This window comes from Egretta garzetta, unplaced genomic scaffold, assembly GCF_000687185.1.
Source record: "Egretta garzetta isolate BGI_Z169 unplaced genomic scaffold, ASM68718v1 scaffold97, whole genome shotgun sequence".
In the NCBI taxonomy this organism is placed as follows: Eukaryota; Metazoa; Chordata; class Aves; order Pelecaniformes; family Ardeidae; genus Egretta; species Egretta garzetta.
The window spans coordinates 903,891-917,914 of NW_009260135.1; the positions used below are offsets into that span (position 1 = coordinate 903,891).

A 14,024-nucleotide genomic window follows, 5' to 3' on the forward strand; every position below is an offset into this window, starting at 1 on the left:
GGGGGTCTTCAAGAGCAGACTAGACTTAAGAGCTGACCCAGGTTTAAGCAGAAGATTGGACTAGAGACCTGCAGACGTCTGTTCCAACCTGTGCTATCCTATAACTTTGTAAACCTAAACCCGAGTGCAAAATTTACCCCAGGGATCAGATACGTTGTCATGGAAGATGCTTTTTTTCCTACAAGGCTGTCATATAAAGAATTAATAGCAAGGCATAACTGAACATGAATATGGTATGCTAGATATTCAACTCACTGACTTGGCGAGTCAATGACTTCATTACTGGACATCTAGAATATATCAGATGGCTGGGATTTTTTGTATCTGAACAGCGAAGTGAGCAGGTAGCTCAAAGTATGATGCAGCAAGACTACATAGACTTAAAGCCTGAATAAGCAAAAGCTGAAATGAACCCCAAAATTGTTTCTTAAAGAGTATTTTTTTTAAATTACTGAAAGGAGCTTATTGCATCACATAATATTATATAGTGAGTAAAGTTTTCTGTCATTTCATAGTGATGTGTCATTTCTCTTCCTACTGTTCAACTGCTTTTGCTCCATAATTTCTATAGTGTGTTGCCCTGTCTTACTATTTTCACAACTTAAATTTAATTCCTGGTTTTATATTTTGTCTTTCTGCAAGTTCCTTGAATATTCACTTGAATATTCACTTGCCTCTTCAGTACACTTAAGTATTTTTTATTTGTGGGTTTTTCATGGCTTATTATAATAATGTTTTAAGAGCTACATCAGCCACACAGAATCCATGTCACCTCTCCCAATCTGTTATTACCCCACTGAGCAACAGTTCTATTCCTAAAGGCAAGCATGGACTTCTACACTTAAATAAATAAAATCCGTAAGCACACTAAGTGCAAAACAACCCGGTGAGTTAACAAAGAAGCACGGCAACAAATAATCAATATGAATGAATCCATAAATGATCAACTGGTGATCTCCCTACAAAGAGTTGCTAACAGAGCAACACTTCCCTAGGGAGAAATGAGACATTTTGCTCTGATATTGAACATTGGCATTTCAGAGAGAATGACCACAGGTTTATTTGATAGGTATCTCTGACTTGGCATTATATTAGCAAAATTTCATCTTCAATATCCCTCATGCTCACCCTTCCCCTGAAAAATGGTCTCATCTCAGCACATTGGGCTAGGTTATAAAGCATGTCTCACTGAAGTATCTCAAAGCTTTTTCATCATTTTCCCCCCTGACTTCCTGCGAGATGTGTTTTGCATCTACTTATCTCTGCTATCCCTTTGCCCTGATAAGACTTCATACCTGTGATTCTGGGATTAAATTCTAGACTACTAAAAAACCTCATAATATTCAGTATTTGCACTGATGAAAGTGAGAATAGGCTCTGTTCCACAGCCGTTATGAAACCCTGGATATTTTCTCATTTGTGCATGGTAGGACAATGATGGTGTATTTGAGGACAACTGAGGGGGGAAAAAAAAAAAAGCAAGCATCTCTAAGGAAGCCATTCTTGCAGCTTTGAGTAGAAAAAGCCAAGACCTGTACTGTATAAATAATAGTTGTCCTGCTAACCTACTCATTTTAAACACTACCTCTCTAAAAGTTCCAGATTAGCCATTGGTATCCTATCACATCACACTGATCCTCTTTGTGATACTACCACACCACATGTTTTGAGTCGTGCAGCATCAGCTAGTACAGCTAGCATCAGCTAGGCAGCTACTTTACTTTACTCCAATTCACAGCACGATATTTTAGCAGCTTCTGGGGAGCACTACCAGCACCTGTGAAAAATGTTTTCTCAGACCCATCCTAGATTGTGTTGTGCAATATGCATTAAAAAGCAAACAAAAATGCGCCCCCCCAAAACACAACCCCAATAACACACAAAACAAAACATCCTCCTGGCCTCCTGTTTCTTGCCACAGTTTCAGAGTGTGTTTGCTCGACCTGGTAGCTAAGCAGAAAGAGTTTTCAATTTCAAGTGCTAAGCACGTGATGGCACTTGGTGAGTTATGGAAACATTAGTCTCACTTTAGCTTCAAGTGCTGAGGTTTACTGTATGAAAATCCTCAACAAAGGCAATGAGCACTGAACGGGCTGCTAAGGCTGCCCCTTCGCACGGGAAGGTACCTACCCCTGTTAGCTCCGAGATCTCTGCTAGGCAAAACAACCGGTACATCGGCTTTTCTTGGAACCTATCTGTAGATCAAGCTTTTATTTTTGACTCGGGAAAAGCACAGGCAAACTACCCAAGTAATTTCACATGAGAATCCTCCTGTTCTTTGTGGCATTATGCATATGCAGCAGCCTGAGCATTCTGGAAAATTGGCTCCTTCACCTTATGAATCTCTCACACCTTTGGACTGTGAAATAGGTCACTTGCTAGGCTAGAAATCATATCTAAAGCTCCTGAGCCAGGCTCCACAATTCCCAGCACTAGTGCATGATTTTCTTATGGAATGGGGTAGGTGCTTTTCCCTGAAAGGCTCAAAGCCTCTCTTCTTGGCGGTAGCATCAGCCAAGTTTACCCAGCTACTACTCCTCTTTTCTCTCTCAGATTGACTGATAGCAGTCAATAAGAATCACTGAACGCGTGACATTTAGAATATGACAGGCATATTCTAAAATTTAATTACTGCCCCTTAAATGACACCTATTTTCAATGCAAATTTAAGAACAGAACCTTCTGTCATCAGCTAATCTTGCAAGATGCAGAGCTCCCTCGGTTTACATTGATTTCAAGTGAATCTGATAGCAGTGATTGGCAGCCAGGCGACCTCTGCCTTGCAGAGGTTCCATCTTTGCATGATTTTCCCTTTTTTCAGTCTTAGTTTCCAAAATGTCTAGCATATTTGATTTCAGTGAAGTCTGGACAAGACAAAGTCAGTGGTTTTCTGACTCTACAAGTAAAAAACAACAAATGTAACTTAAGAAATCAAATGAAATGGAGGTTGCAATTCATCAAAACCAGCTCAGAGAGGAAAAAACCCTCAATTGATACACAAGATAGCCACTTGAGCAAACTGTTTTGATGAATCCTGAGCTGTGGAATCAGGGTCAAAAAGACAATTGGACTTAAGAGTGGAAGAAATTAGAAATACGAATGAAGAAGAAATTTCACACAAGCACTTACATTAGCAAATATCCAACTCATTTGTGGGAAGAAAATAATTCAAGTTGATATCAACGCCCATAAATTTTATTACCTGACTGTCACAGAAACAAATGAATACTTTTGTGGGTACAGAAGGGATAAACAAATTAATTAACCATTTATTTGGCTATACAGCTTTTATCCTCAAAACACCTACTATGATGCAAAATATTTGTTCTGTGCACAGCTATTTTTCAAGCTCTAATTTTAAATATATATAGGGAATAATTAAAAAAAAAATTTCATTTGCTTAATTAACTGCCAGAACCTTTGGCAATTCAGCCCTTTCTATAGCACAGAAGCGAATATATTATTTTAAGTTTATGCAGAAACCTGAAATTTATCTTAAACCTCATGTGTCTTTAAGGCCAAAAACCACTGAAGAATAAATGAATAATAACATTTTCATGTGCCACATATGTACTAAAGATGTAGTGCAAGCATGCTATTCTCATAATTTCTTTCTGTCATTTTCAGTTTATTTTTCCTGTATACTCTTGAACATGAGAAGAGCAGATAAAATAGCATCAATACTCTAAAAGTTATCAGTATGAGCCTCAAGATACTATTTTCAAGTGGAGCATCTTTAAACCTATTCTAGCTTTTAATTTCCACAGGAAGTAAGAGCTCGGTGTTTTTTTTTTTTTTCCAAAAGAAAGTTTAAATACTTTTAATTACCACATTTTTAATGTACTGACATGTTGATGGTCAGATGTTCTTTGATGCTCAGAGTTAGACTGGCAGAAATCAGAGCAGTGTAGGGGCTTACAAAAACGTGGTATTAATGTTTGGCAGCAATTACTTTGTGAAAAACACAAGGTGACTCTCTTTTTTCTCTCCTTCTCTCTTCTTTTTTATATTCTTTCCCCTCCAAGTTCAGCATGAATCTAAAGAGCTAAAAACTAATTTAACATGACAAATGCTTTCATCACTCCCTTCGCCTCTGAAGTGAACACTCTGACAAAGACAATATGTGTGGTATATGTTTTCCTTTTGACACTTTATAAATTACTTTCTTGTAACTGGATTTCACCACCAGCCCAATATCTTCAGGATGTCCTAATTTGAATGGCTGGTTCTACATTCTTCATATGTCACCCCCTGATAACAGGAATAGCTCCTGGGCTCTGTGAGGTGACGTATGTCTCAGGACTGAAGAACAATTTTATTTACATACTGCATGCTGGAATTTATCAAAATGTTGTGCAATACTACCGACTTATACTCTGCATTTCATCTGCATCTGGCTGCTGAAGCTACTGAAGAAACAGGGAGAAGTGATAAACCTGCCTTTAAAGAAGCAGTCAACATTTTGTATACCGTGGAAGGAAAAAGTTAACTGAAGTGAATTTTTTGTATTCTCAGCAATTAAAAATAGTATAAAACTTAGCCACAGAAACATCTTATAATGCTCTTTTTCATGGAAACAATCTGAAAATTTTTTTTGCCTCTGTCTGTTCCTTTAACATAAAGCCCAAAGTTGCTTGATTTGTTTTCAACCTGGGGAATCTGATGTCTGTCAAAGTTTCTGCAGGAACTCCGTCAGGGTAGAGGAATTCAGGTACAGAACAGTATGTCTAAGATGGCAAACTGTACATGTACAAAACCAAGTGTATTTTGCACATACACCATCCATCTACATGTGTCTTAAAAAAGAAAATTAAACCCAAAGTTACCTTCTAACAAGACATACTGTCATTATTTTGACAAATGTTTAAATTCTTAAAATCTTGGTAGTAACTTTATTTAACATCAATTACGTAGTGTGGCAAAAAGTTCCCAAGGTTATTATGCACTATTAATTTATTTGTAAAGCTTTAAACTTTGCATTGATTGTATTTTTATTTGTGCGTTATCAGAAAGGCAACAGGAATGCTTAAATAATTTTTTAAATATTTATTCCTTTCTACCTGTTATACTTTTTTTGCTTGTCTCTTTAAATCACCCCTCATTAGAAATTTTTCCATGCCACCCATAATCTTCGGCAGTCCTCTGAAAGCCCCATGTTTAAAAGTATAGACCCCACATCTTCAACGATCTATCCATATCAATTCCCCCATCTCTTTTATTATAAGACACATCATTTAGAAATCCTGAAGACTATGAGAACTTCAAAGTATTCTTTCACTCTAATTTACCTCATATTTGCCAACCTTTTTTTTTTTCATTTAGTCCTGCAATAGTTTTTGATTAGCACCGATATGATCATCTTCACACAGCCTAGATATATGGACAAACCTAAGTAGCAGAACCATTTGCTGCAAATTTTGATGACTTGTTCCATAACTATTGCTTTTAGGTAACGTAACTCCCGTGATATAACCTCTGCTATGGTGGAGAGCAAGAAATTTTATTTGCAGACATGTACAGTACAAAAACATTATCAGCACCTTTAAAGCCTCTCCTATGCCTCAAGTTCTGACAGCAAAATACATCAAGAGGAGTTACTGCAATATGGAGTAGCACCCTTCCTCTGCGCGCTGTGCGGGAACGTAACATCCTTCTTCATCCCCAAACTGCCAGCTCTCCTGGGAGATTAACAGCTCTCACTCTCCCACCGTCTCAATGATTAGGACAGAATTGGGATTTTGGTCTGATCTGAACATTATTCTGGTCACCCGTTTTGAAAGCAGAAAAAATGTTTTTCCTCCTGACAGAGCAAGACAGAATTATTTTGTCTCCACAGCAGTTTGGGGATTAGTAGCTCAGGAGCTCCAATAGAGCTGCAGAAGAGCCGGACAGCTGGTATTTCACATTGCTGCTCATTCCCCAGGAGAGAGGATATTTAGTTTTCCCAGGACTCAAGTTCTGTACATACCCAGGAGAAGGTAACCCTCCAGAGAAGTGCAGAACAAGGAAAGGTTCTAAAGGTTTTTTTTAAAATAAAGAGATGATTTAGCACCTGAAGTACCAAGCACCTTAAGTCATACTATTGGAGGACAGCAAGGCCCAGCAATTTAATGGGAGGATTAGCTTATAGCTGATGGTCTTACACCTGCTCTTTGTTGTGTAGAATGAATCATATGAGCTTTTGCTGAGAGTGAGGGAATTAAAGTAATGAACGGCCTAAGTAAAGCACACCCCTTTTACCCTCCTGTGGTTCTCATGCCCCGAAGGCAATGCAACTTCTTTTTTGTTTTCTCTTTTCTCTCTTTTCCATCACTTTAAATTATGATCACAGTGGAGCCATCAAATTTATTCACTGGATTAATTGCAGCTATTTTTTGGTTTTGACAGCTACTCTTCAATATACTTATTCTTTACTGTGTGTGGCACGAAGCTTGTCAGGTAACTTCTCATTATTTAAGCCTTGAGCTAATGCTCTCTTCCTTAAACCTGCTTTCTTGTGTTCATTAGCCAACTCTATTGCGCTCATCATTCTTTAGTCAGGAAAGAAGACCTAAAAAACTTCTGTCAAAACGGATCATTTATGTCATTACTTAAAAAGATAGATCATTCATCAATTATTAAGAGTCAATGCATTGCCGTACATTTTCTCGTCTTAGACAGTATACGAAAGTGTATAAAGCAATAACCATGTTGCAAAGCTTTGCTTTAGATTACAGTAACCTAAATACCAAGGAAAAATACATTTCATAATCCATCACTTCAAAGTTATGCACATGATTAAAATATTCAACTTGCAGTATATCGCTTCCCATGTGCATAATCACTCAAACAGAGAGCTGTTGTATGATAACTGTCAAGTTCAATAAATCATGTGCTTTCCAATCTTTTTATTTATATATCAAACTAAGCCCGTTATTCTTCTGAGGTTTTCTACAGAAGCAATAGAGAGAGATGGTTAGCTCTGTAGCACTGAGTACGCTGGGATGAAGGCCCGGCCTGAAGAGACAGCAGCAATAAAGTAGCCAGTCAGCACTCTCCTACTACTGTATATACTAATTACATATGGAAGCTCATGAGTATAAAAAAATGGGGTTTCAGCAAACAGTATCTATCCTGTTGAGTCAGATTATATGGCATCCAAAAAAAAAAAAAAATTAGTTTTCTTCAAAAGGAGAGAATAGGGAGAAAATTCACTACCTCTTTATAGGTCTTTTGAGCACTGTATGTGAGAATAGCTCCAGAGATGAACTAAAACCCCCACAAAATAGGTCTGGAAAGTATTAGCAGAAAATACTGACAAGCTGCCATAGATTTGCCATTTACTTAGAGAAGCTAGAGAGTTTGTGCAGCCTGTCATTGTCATCGATGTATTGTTGAAGGTCCTGGAAAAGGTGCAAAATACACAGCCAGTTTGTGTAAACACTTAGAAAAACCTCCAGAACGACAGACAATGAGGAGGATAGCGGTGGCGTGGGTGGGTGTGGAATCAGAAATGAGTTAAATTCAGACAGACAAAATAACAGAAGCATGTTAAAACAATCTCGAAAGACCACAGAAAGAATTAGGGCATGGTGTGGTTAGTATTAATATATTAATCACAGGAAATAAGTACAACATCCTTTCTATATTTTTGCTTAGAAAATACTAGGGATGTGTGGAATACAGAAAATAACAGCACACAAAAAGGAACTATCTAACTATTTAGATCTAACACCACCAGGAATTTAGGCACACAGACAGATACAGACTGAGATTTATTAATCAAAATGATTTTGTGTTTTTTATCTAAAGGCAGCATGTGATGGTAATATTTGAATTCAAATGCCAGTGGCTTCTCTTACTTACATGGATTCATCACCTATCACAATTTTTTCCAAATATTTTTTAAACACACGGTAGTAGATCAAAAAATCATTATATCACCCTCTCTTTGGACCATCTATGAGAGATGCATAACCAGCACCTAAAGTTAATGCTGCATATTGAGAAGCCCAAATCAATTTCTTGCTTCCACTACTCTTATGACAGCGAACAGGACTTGAACATTTTATTTCTGCTCATTAATCAGTATAAGGAATAATAATTTTCATTGCTCATTAAGAACACAAATTTGTGGAACAGATTGACCATCCTTTTATCTGCTGAATTTTCATTTGCTGACATAGCCATGTGATTTGATAGAGAAAACGCAGCCTTACCTATGAAATATGCTAGCAGGATGGCAAGCAGGACTGCAGCAGCAATTGCAGATAAAGCAGCACATTTCCAGCTACAATACTTTGAGGGTTTTTTCAGCTTGAATGCATTCCTGGAGAATGTATTTCTGGGTAACAGTCTGGGAGGTGGAGTATAAACTGTTCCTGAGGTCAGCGGGTAACCAGGGGAAGAACTACTGAACAGCGGAGTAGTTCCAGAAGATGTCTTAAACAAGAAATGCCTGAAAAACATAAAATGGAACACAGTTGAAAAAGGCAAATCCTGTGGTTAAGAAAGGCTATGTCGTATTCCTATTCTATTCCAGCTGCCACAGTGTGCTAAATTCAACTAAAAAGAAAAAGGATTTTGTATGAAGAAATGAGGAGATGAAAATTCTCATAGTCTTTTTGCTACCAGAGCTTAACAACTGTCACCAAATCACAGTGCCAGGATATCTGCTTAATCCTTTCTGTAATTAGATGCAACTTGAGCAGATACTAGCTAAAACACTGGTGTGACCGATGGAGTTTCCCACTTGGGGTCGCACCCGTAAGAAGTGCAAGCAGTCCAGTCACAAAGCTCAGATTCAGAAGCGACGTCACCACCAATTCCTTTTGGTCCGTGTTTGATTAGAACAAAGCAACTAATTCCACTGCAAAGTACCTGTAACATTTATCAGTATAACAGAATGCTTAACTTTACGAGAAAACATCCTTTCTGAGTTCACAAGGTTTACATGATTTCCCTGTGGAATCCACCACCTAACAAATAATCTAAGACAAAAAAATTATGAGTCTCATTAACACTCTTGGCAAAAGCTGCCAGCAAAAAACATTAAGAACATAAACCATAGTCCTGTAAGAAAAGATCCTGCCCAAATTAGAATGAACCATTATTTTTTTTAATGGTACACAGGTTTGGTTTGAACATCTAAGATAATCACCAAAAGCACATGACTCAGCAGGAAAAAAAAGAGGACTTCAATTTCCCATGCATTTGTTAAGAAGAAAACAAGGGACAAAATATACTACCCAACAAAATCTCAGAAAATGCTGCCAACACATTCCAGATAGAGGAAATGGAGAAAACAAACTAGAAGACTGGGCTTCTCTATTAACATCTCACAGTCAGGAAGAACTGACTACAAGCAAGTTCCCAGTAAACGATAAAAAGAGAAGCACAGACTAAAGGCAGCGGTCTTCAAGAAGGCCATGTGTTTTGAGACAAAGGAGCTTTGAAGATCCATTCCATACCCCACCCCTTCACAGCTCTGGAAAAACAAGTGCTTCTTGGAATCAATGTGAATGCAGGTACTCACTATCTCCAAAGTCAAACCCATAGCCTAAATAACCCAAGTCTTACTTCAAACGTAAAAATGTTTAACACTTCTGTTCATATTGGAATCCAGTACGTCACTATCAAATCGCCTGTTAGACATTTAAAACCAGTTTCAGTCACTGTTTATTACAACAGCGGTTTGGAAGTTTGAAACTGAAGTGTGTTTCCCAAGTACGGTTTCCAACCCATGACCACACATGCGCATGCTTCCAAGCATAGAGTTTACTGAATACTTCTACAGAATAACCAAAGTGACTTTAAAGAGTATTAAAGCATTTGTTTTGAACTAAAACCCAGAGCATAATAAATTGCATAGCATTTACATACAGCTAAAAGACAGGAAAAGGCAGGCTGGCTAGGTTTCCCAGTTTCATGATTAAACGTTTGGAGACAGTCTCTGAAACTGTCACTTAGTTTGACACTGCCTTTGTTGTCTTTTTTTTTTTTTTTTTTTTAATGCCCAAATAACCTCGTACATCCCTTACAACGGTGATCAAAATTTAGTTTGTTTCAGAAAATATTTCAACCACCTAAGATAGTGGTGGTATTCACTGTCATAACTTCTTCTTTGTGCTTTGGAGACATCCCAGAAAAAACTTCAGATGCACAAGACCACAATCAGAAGTGGCTTTCGCAGCCTGAGTATCTCAAGCAGATTAATTGTCTGGGGGTTTTTTTTGGCTTTTTTTTTTTTTTTTTTTTTTTTTTTTAAATAAACACAGTGTATGTAAAACAAGGAAAGAAATAGAATAAGGGAATATTCTAACCAGTTACTTAATAGAAACATTCTGTCATTTTTTTCAAATAATGTTGCCCTACTTTTTTCCTTATCGGTGAGGCTCATTAGCCATTAGAATTGCTTCTTTTCTGCACATTGTACGTGATCTATGAGAAAACACAGTAAAGGCAAATGCTAAAAGGGTTTCCCCCTCAAAATTACCCAGTCTTTTAAATAAAACCCCACACCTTCCAGTTACAAGAAAGCAAGGAATAATGAAAGTCTGATTTCATGAATACTTCGTTTTAAATGTTTCTTTACTTTACAACGATTCAATTAAAATAACTGCAGGGAAAATGATGTTATCAGGCTGGTTGTGTTACACCAGATCTATTGACATCTCTATGCCTTTTGTCCGGTTCAAACCTGATTAACACTTGTTAGCAGAAACAGCTTTAGTCCCTTCTCCTTGCTCTCCCGTGTTGGGAACACAATACCACTTCTGCGATAGGAACTAGGGATTGAAGTGACACGAAGCATGAGGAAGGAAAGAAGGAAGGACAGAAGGATGAGAGATTTGGTGAGACAAAGGCAGGCTGGAAGGCTCCTCTCGCTCATTCAGACTAACCCTGCATCTGCCTCCGCCCAGGACCCCCCCTTCTCCTAAATCCTCATGGCACGAGCAGCCCTTTCAGGTTTGGACCTAAGGGTCTACAACAACTTACAGTTCTTTCCTTTTTCCTGCCCAAAAGCAGCTCTCATGGAATCAAACTGGAAACTGCAGTCCTTGGCACTGTCTTCATCCAAAACGTCAAGGTTTTTAAACCCAGGAATTTTATGTCCTCTTTAGCTGAGAAGGCAGCTACAGTACCGACAGAAATTTTAATATAAAGCATTGTTAAAGTAAACTCAGATATATAATGAAACTCTGCTCCCATTAAAATTGAATTAATGAATATCTAGATATGTTTTAATAGAACATGCCAATCACTGTTTCATGGGAGAAGAAGAAAAAGTAGAAGAAAAAAATAGTTCCACTGTGATCCACTTTGTGATACATAAAATACATAAAGAAACTCAAAATACTTATCTATGCAAACATGATCTCTATTATATTCTTAAAACTTATCAGAACTTGATATAAGCAAAAAAGGAGATTGAAATGGATACATGGAATGGTGTTGTTCTCAAAGCAAAAAAGAAAAAAAAAAAAATCATTGGATAAACTCTGAATTTTGTCCCTGTGAGTCCCACCCATGTATTTTGAAAGCCGAATGTTTCCTGTCTCCATGTGAGGACTCCTGACCAAGCACGCCACCTTAAAGTACAGAAATTCTGCCTTCAAAAGTTTTAAAAAGACATTTAACTGAAGATATGTTAAAAATCCACCAAGACATTTTGGAAAACTAGCACTGCATTCGGAAGTTGGAGACCAGATTAGCAGCAATACCTTAATTTATAGTGAAGCACAGCAGAAAGGCTGAGAAGGTAACGGACAAAGCACTCGGACCCCCAGAGTTTTAAGTCTAGATTCAGCTCCTAATGGAAATAAATTGACTTGTCTCAACTCTATCCCTAAACCCAATGATCTATAGCTATATTTTTATGTGGGATTTGACATGCTCTGGTACAACCAATTGTCTGTGGGCCCAAGCTGCATGGGGAGAACACGAGCATTTATCAACATTAATTACAGTCTCACAGCGGTAAGACTGGGGGGTAACGTACAACGACTGCTCATGAAAAGAAATGATCTTATTTGTACCCATACACTTAATTTCAAATATATTCCATATTAGAATTTAAAAAACTGTATATTCTGTCTTACCTGTTCGCATATCAAACACTATTAAGAAAAACACATTTTCTACCTCGCAATTAGCATTAATAATTTGATTTAGATTGTGGCTAAATTTCTATTTTGAAAACAGGGGAATAAATTTGCAAAGTGTCAGCCCAGTCTCCCCAATTTCTATACTGGAAAACTACAAAATATGATTGTCAGTAAACAATGATTCAGTAATTTAAGTGTCCATGAAAGCTATGGAAGGAGCTTGCATGCTGCTCAAGGAAATAAGTCAACCCTGTAGCTCGCCCAGTGCTCTCCTCTACTGCCCCGCAGCTTTCTGGGCTCTGAGGCGCACCCTGCTTTGCTGTAAGCACGCGCGCTGCTGATGCGCTGGACCACAGGCGGGGACCTCATCACTGACGCCAGGAGAAAGGTGACATCTATGAAAGCTGAGCTTGCAAGGGGACGTTTGTCCACAGTTCTGTGGAGTAATGGTAAATGGAAAAATCTTCATTAATTCAGAGCTCTCTATAGCATTTATTTTCCCACAGGTCAAAAGGACCTCTGGTGTTCAGGGAATAGCGGTCTGACAGAGATTGTATTAACTTCCATATTCTTTGAGAGAAACAACGGCAGCACACTGCAAGAATCAGTTGAGTAAAAAAAAAAAATTGGTTTTTGTGATGAAAAACTGTATTAGGAAGGAAGAACAAGATACTTTCTAACATAAATTGCTTTTTTTCCCCTCCTCATACTATCCTCAGCTTATTCTGTATGAAAAAAAAGAAATACAGAGAGCTATAATGTTTAAATTGTCTTTTTTTCATATTTTTTTCATAGTTTCTTAACAGTAATTAATAAATAGAAAAGATACATACCAACAGAATAGTAACAGCTCAACTTAGTGGTTCTAGGACTTAAAAAATATCTTCAAGCTGTGGTAAAATCACATCTGTCTATAATTTTATTGGATATTTATTCTTAGCAGAAAAAACTAACGAAATACAGAATGCAACATGTTGGCTTTCACTGGGGAAAAAAAAATATTTTCTACGCTCTAAGTCCTCTAAAAAATTTGTCATGAGTCATTTTATGTCAGTGGAAGCCTCAAAGTGGCTGCCAAATTCGGACAGTGAAGCTTTATGGCAGTTTTCTAACTTCCATACAAAACCAAACCAAAATCAAAGACAACTCCAAGCTGTTCTTATGCCTTCTATGCCAAAATGAGCTCCGAGTGTTAGAGTGGTGCAAGCTGTGGCTACCTGGGTCTCATTTTTTTCCCCCAAATGAGATCGAATAGCATGGGCTTACTCTCAGGTTCTTGCAGAGGAACAGGGCATTTCCAGCCCGGCTTACCCAGCTGGGGTGGTACACTTGCACACAAGTTTCTACCCTTTCTAGAGACTAGAATACAGGGACTTAGGTGTTCCCCAAATGCACGAAAGTTAGCAATAACGGTGTAAAATGTTATCTATATGTGTTTAAATTGTACAGTTACACGAAATCATCTCAACCATGTCAGATCTACAGACCACACTTGAGAAGATACATTTTTCAGTGGAAAGCTACTCAAAACACACAATTGAACCGGCCGTTTTACACAAGCGTGCCTACGGGCACCCTCGCACCCAAATGCCTGCTGCAAACAGGGGACAGCCCCCACCACAATACGCGAGTTCAGTGTTTTTCCGCCCGCTGCGGATAATCAATTTGTAACTAAGCGCATATGGGGCAGGAACCAAGGACACTCTATTAGGCACGGGAATAACAATTCAGAATGAATGCATCAATACCAACGGACACTTCCATCCACTGGCACGTAACTCCGAACCTCACCGCAGCCACCCAGCTTCCAGCACAGCTCTGATACCGGCTGCCCAGCTCTCGAAAGGTTCATGATTCCTTAAAGGCTGGGATCTTCACACCCCCAGGCAAAGTCTTCTAAAAAAGGCAGCATTAAGCAGAGTGTCACGACGTTGCCTT

At 38.2% G+C, this 14,024-nt stretch overlaps 1 protein-coding gene across 2 annotated transcripts in view; it reads right to left on the minus strand.

Moving 5' to 3' along the window:
* TENM2 (teneurin transmembrane protein 2) overlaps positions 1–14,024 on the minus strand; it is a 538,424-nt gene that overhangs the window by 163,007 nt on the left and 361,393 nt on the right. For both annotated transcript variants that reach the window (XM_009641606.2, XM_035897048.1), the window contains one exon: positions 8,199–8,437. In XM_009641606.2, coding sequence (XP_009639901.1) covers positions 8,199–8,437 — 239 coding nt within the window. The remainder of the gene's footprint in view (positions 1–8,198; positions 8,438–14,024) is intronic.